Below are 6000 nucleotides of genomic sequence, written 5' to 3'. Positions count from 1 at the left end.
ACACACACACACACACACACACACACACACACACACACACACACACACACACACACACACACACACACACACACACACACACACACCCCCCCCCCTTGGAATATTAGAGATCAATTACTCAGATCTATTTATTGTACAAATGGAGAGACTGAGGTCCTAAGAGATTAAGTGATTTACTTAGTGCCATATAGCTAGTTAATGAGAGAAACAGGATTAGAGTTCAGGTCTATCATCACCCAATGTAACGTTCTTTTCATCACAGAATGTTGACTCTTTTTAAAAAAGATCCTACGAAAAACCTACAATAGTACAAACCTCACTCATTAAAATGTTTGCAATTACCAACTGACCATCACCTAAAACTTCAGAATAATCATCTACATTGAGCCTATTGCATATTAATCTTTTAGTATTACTTGTTATTATATATTTACCTTTTAGCATTCTTAAGCTTACATGTCTTCAGGCTAATTTCTGTCTACTTCCATCACTGCACTTACACAATCTTTTTCAAAATGTATAACTGAGCAATGGTAACAAATTTTGAGAACTGACTTCCCATGGCAAATAAATACTGAACTTTCCTAAAACACTATCATTATAAATAAGACAAAGGTGGTCTGGAATAATAAGGTATAAAGTTCTTTCCCCTGAAATAATACCTGATAAGTTACTTAACACACACAACATGTCATAAAATTTAAATAAAGTTTTGAACAATGTTTTTAATACCAGAAAAACTACATTTAGCTAACATTATTGTATGCATTTAATTACCACGGTATAATCAGGAAAAATGGGAAGACTAATTTTCTCTTTAGGAAAACTATATAATTATGTCTTGGTATATCCCCATATAGGGCACTGAAGGCTTTTCTGAAAGGAGTTCTCTTCCTTAATATTAAAAAGGAGATGAATGAGCAATTTTTCCCTTCTTGGAGGCTCCTAGGAATGAAGGAGAGGTCTTTATCACCTCACTTTTCAAGAGCAAATATAATCCCTTAATAGTTTTTGTTACAAAATACAAAAGAGACCAGATGGGTGCCTGGGTCTTGGCTCATATTGTATTCCCCATAGTCAGAAAGCAAAAGGGTATTTAGGAAATCTTTCCCACTGGTTGGGGAAGTGAGAAATTACCCAGATGTTTGCCCCTAAAGAAAGGATATTTCCTATAAATGGTAATGTCCTTCCACTGATGATCATTATTCTTCCACAAACTGCCCAACTACTGTTAAGAGCAATTAATCTAATTGTTCAAAGAATTCTAACTGATGTAACTGGGGTCCCAGTTGTAGTCAGTGCATAATGGAAAATATAATCACTGTGCTAGAATGTAATAATGTATTATTCTGAACATAAGAATTAGAATTCTTAAAAAGAGTTGTAGTTTACTTTTGAAAAATCTAAGTTAAGAGCCATAATCTGAGTACCACTTATTAAAAACTTAGCTCCAGTGCTTAATCTTAAGAGGTTCAGTGATTTTATCCATGCAGAAAATTACTCTGCTTATTCAGAAAAAAAATCACCCCCATGGAATGATGGTTTTACAAGTGGGGTGGGAGTGGGGGAGGGAGAAAGGCATTTGACAGTCAGTCATTTAATAAAGAATCACTCTGAATTTAGACTGGTCACAGTACAGATATAAGGTCTGTTAGTATACATTACAGTTCACTCTCCATAAGCATAACCTCCTTTCCTTACTCTTCCCTATTTACATCCCAAATCTCTCTGGATTCCATAGCATTCAATTCAACAAACATTAAGTACCTATTTATTATCAGGCACTGAGCATACAAAGAAAAAGAACAACAACAAAGCAGTCACTGTCCTCAAGGAGCTCACATTCTACTGGAGGAAGGCAACACATATACAAAGAAGTAAATCAAAATATATACAAAATTAGTACAAAGCGATATGGAACAACAGAGGGAGAATCAGGAAGGAACTCTTTTGGATTTGACACTTAAGTTGAACCTTGAAGGTAGGAGACCTGTGCTGTGGGGAGGAGGTGAAAATGGGATAGTTTTTCAAAGTTAGAGGTGGAAGATAAAATAACATGTAGAGGGTAGAGCAAATAGGGCAGTTTCACTATAACATAGAGTGTATAATAGGGAATAATGTGAAATTATTCTGGAAAGATAGGTTAGAAAATGACAAAAACAACAATAACAAATGAAAAGGAACCTGAACTGCAAATAAGTAAAAGAGAAAAGAAGCACAGCTCTCTCCTCATGGCAGAGAGGCAGAATGTTTGTATATAATCAGATACATTCACTATATTTTAGTTTTTGCCCCCCTCCCCCGTTTTGTTGAGAGACTTCAATCTGGAAGGGGGGTGGGCAGAATCATCCAGTTCCCAGAAATGACTACTGTTTTTCTCCCCCTTTAAAGGAGAGAGAAAGTAGGTTAGACTGAGATAATTCAGGGCTTAAAATGACAAACAGAAGAATTTATATTTTTTATCCCTAGAGGCAAAGGGAAACTACTAAAAATTCTTGGGCAAGGGAATGTTTTAGGATGATCAATTTCGCACTGTAGAGCAGAGGGGTCAAACTTGCTGCCCCAAAACACTCCTGAATGCCACAGGAATCAGATTAAAATGTAATTGAAAATTATTTAACAAAATAAATAAAAATACATCAAACAGATAATATTAGTATGTGGTTTTCTAAGTCATTATATGGCCCTCAGGGATCCTTATATACAGTTTCAAATTGAGTTTGATACTTCTAGTATAGAGAATGAATTAGAGAGGGGAGAGACTATCTGTGGGGGGAAATAATTAGGAGATTATTAAAACAGTCCAGATGAAATTAAGCCTATTTTATGTTTTCAGACTGATCTATTTTATATAATCATATGACACCACACACACACACACACACACACACACACACAGCCCTAAGTCTAAAGATCTCTCTATCTCTATCTCCAACTTCGTTTCATGCCCTCCTGCCTTCTGAAGAATAGTGGATGAAGGGGCAGATAGGTGGCGAAGTGGATAGAGCACCAGCCCTGAAGTCAGGAGGACCTGAGTTCAAATACAGCCTCAGACCAAACACTTGACACTTGCAAGCTGTGTGACCCTGGGCAACTCACTTAACCCCAAATGCCTTTTAAAAAAAAAATAGTGTACGAAGAAGAAAAGGAATAAAATTATTAGGATATTAACTTAAAAAAAAGATAACTCTTACTAAAAAAATTATTCTTTAAAAGTTTTAGGTAGTTCATTCTATTAAATTATTATTTGTAATAACAGATGGGAAAATGGCCTCCAGATCATATAAATAAGTCCAGACATCTAAAAATAAGTATTTTAAGACAAAGGAGAATGAATCAACAACACCTGATAAAGCAGACAACCTTATGTCTTCCCAAAAGAGCACAGAACTACAGTAGGATGTTCCTGAATGGTTTGAGAGAAACAACAATAACAACATAATATCGAAGAGACCATTAAAAGATTCCTTTTGAAAGCACTCAAGGAGACTGGGGGTCCCACTGAAGAATGTTTCTATGGAGGAAGAGAGCTATTTTATAATGGGATATGAGGATTGTACAATGGGTATAAATTATCAGTGAGCTTTGTTGGTAATGATTTTAATCATCTCTTCTCATTTTAACAAAACCTTTATTCTTTTGAGAAAGCCTAATCATTTTGTAAAGCAAATATAGTACTATAACAAGTAATACAATAGCACTATATTTATTAGTTGGTCCTTGGCCTCAAAGAATAACATTAAAGCCATATAATGTAATCAATGTATGGATTTTTAAATGAAGATTTGTTGTGACTGCAGACATGGTATCCCTCCAGAACCTTCAGTGAATGTTGTATTCATAAATACTCTAATATTTGGAGTATTTTAAAATCTTTTTGCTTTTAAATACCTGGAGGGGGTATGGGTGGAAAGGGAGGGAGAGGAGAGAGGGGTACTCTAAAACATCTATTCTCAAAAGAAGAAAAAAAATGATAGGTGCTTTATTGAGAAACAAGCTAAAGTTTTGTCAAACAGAATTTCTCATCAAATAAAAATAATTCAATTTAATAATAAGCACCTATATGCATTTAACTATTCAATTTACACTGTCTACTTCATTTCTATATTCTAACAATTTAAAACATGTTTTAGTTTCCATAGAATATAAGAAATTAAGGTTAATTTAACTTAATTAAGTCAATGTTAATAGCACTGCCCACCTTAAAATCTGTCACTAATCTATTACCTTTATCATAGAGTAATCAGATTTTAGGTTTATGGTTAATATAAGCCAATATACAGATTTTCAAAAACAAATTTTGCAAAAATACAAGTTTAGTGACTTCCTTAACAATGATCATATTTCATATAGCCATAAATCTGAAGGCAGAAATTCAGCTTTCTCTTAACAATTTAGGGGAGAAGACTAAAGATAAACATCAAATATATGCAGGCAATAAGGGAAGAAACACAACTACTGAAAGGTAATTATATCAAGACATACCTCTTACAATTTTGTTGCAAGTATGCACACATTTTTACTGATACGTGCTAGCTAATCCACAAAGAATTTTAATTTACTAATTTATTTTTGCCAGATAGTCCTTCAAAAGTCTTAAGGCACACTTAAAACTCCACAATGTTCACTTTAGATCACAATGTAGCTAATGCTATATTACCTAAGTAGCATTTGAAATCATACAATATTAATTTGGTCTTAAAATGTATTCCACTTCAGGGCCATTGTGATCTAATTGGGGAGAAAACTGCAACTTGGGGACTTGTAATCAGATACCTATCATTATTTCTTTGTCAATGGAGCAAATCCAAGACAGACTGATAACAACTGAAATTCATTACTATCACCATCTGGATGGTGTTGGGTGTTCTTTGAAAAAGGTAAAAAAAGGTTAAGTGGTTTTTGATCAGTTTCTAGAGATCAGGTATAAAACTATCACTTTTGGTACCTTGGGATAAGAGCAGTACAGAATGGGTGAGTAATTTAAAAGAATGTTCTGATGATCATGAGACAGTTTTTTGTTTAACTTAAATGGAAAGTCAATGAGAGTAGGGATAAAGAGTAGCCCAATTACTGTACATCTATCTTACTTAAGTAGACATGTATCAGGCATCTTAACAAGTGCTCATTTTATTTTTCTCATTGAGGCAATGCTTTGGTGCCATTAGTAAAAATTTGACAAAACAATCAATAGTTTACTCATATCATACCCAAGAAACTATACTTTTCAATGTACTACTGTTAAAATTGTAAGGCTACCAAGTGGTGAACCCATTTTCTCAGGTTAAGAGCTCTCATTAAAAACAAAAAGGTAATGAACAGTATTGGAAGTAAAACTTAAAAGAGGTTTAAAAATATGCTAAAATTATGATAAAAAGTCAAAAAGTACTTAAATGTCACCTTCATTTGTGAAAATCAAGATGCTTTACAACAACTGAGATTTGAGGAGGGGAATGGTTAATTTTTCAATATTTCATACAAAATAAATCTTTAAAAGAATTAATGTTTTTTCTTGGTAATTTTTGCAATAAAGTTCCATATTTGTATTTTTAAAAGGTAGAAGTTGGGGCAGCTAGGTGGCACAGTGGATAGAGCACTGACTCTGGAGTCAGAAGGACCTGAGTTCAAATACAGCCTCAGACACATAACACTCACTAGCTGTGTGACTCTGGGCAAGTCACTTAACCCCAATCACCTCAGCTAAAATAAATAAATAAATGAAAGAGATAAAAGGTAGAATTAACATAATAGAAATTTTATGTCGTTTTCGGAATTTGGGTATCATTAGTCAACAACCATTTAAATAAAACCTGATAGCCTAAAAAGTTATACAAACTATACAACAGCTTAATCCTAACAGCAAAATTATATCTCTTACCTTTTATTCCCAATAAGCATAATGACCATGTTAGAATTGGAATGCTGGCGAGCATCTTCTAACCAAGTTGTCAAGTGGTTGAATGTATCTCTCCTGAATGCAAAAATGAATGAAAATTAAAA

At 33.9% G+C, this 6000-nt stretch overlaps 1 protein-coding gene across 1 annotated transcript in view; it reads right to left on the bottom strand.

The window, feature by feature from the left end:
* Positions 1 to 6000, bottom strand: part of LOC114054147 (ras-related protein Rab-2A) — a 108602-nt gene that overhangs the window by 40503 nt on the left and 62099 nt on the right. The window contains exon 5 of the mRNA XM_027877290.1: positions 5879 to 5971. Coding sequence (XP_027733091.1) covers positions 5879 to 5971 — 93 coding nt within the window. The remainder of the gene's footprint in view (positions 1 to 5878; positions 5972 to 6000) is intronic.

Source organism: Vombatus ursinus, unplaced genomic scaffold (genome assembly GCF_900497805.2).
Source record: "Vombatus ursinus unplaced genomic scaffold, bare-nosed wombat genome assembly UNPS02014812.1, whole genome shotgun sequence".
In the NCBI taxonomy this organism is placed as follows: Eukaryota; Metazoa; Chordata; class Mammalia; order Diprotodontia; family Vombatidae; genus Vombatus; species Vombatus ursinus.
Note: the sequence above shows the minus strand (reverse complement) of the source record. Positions and strands in the feature narration are given on the sequence as shown.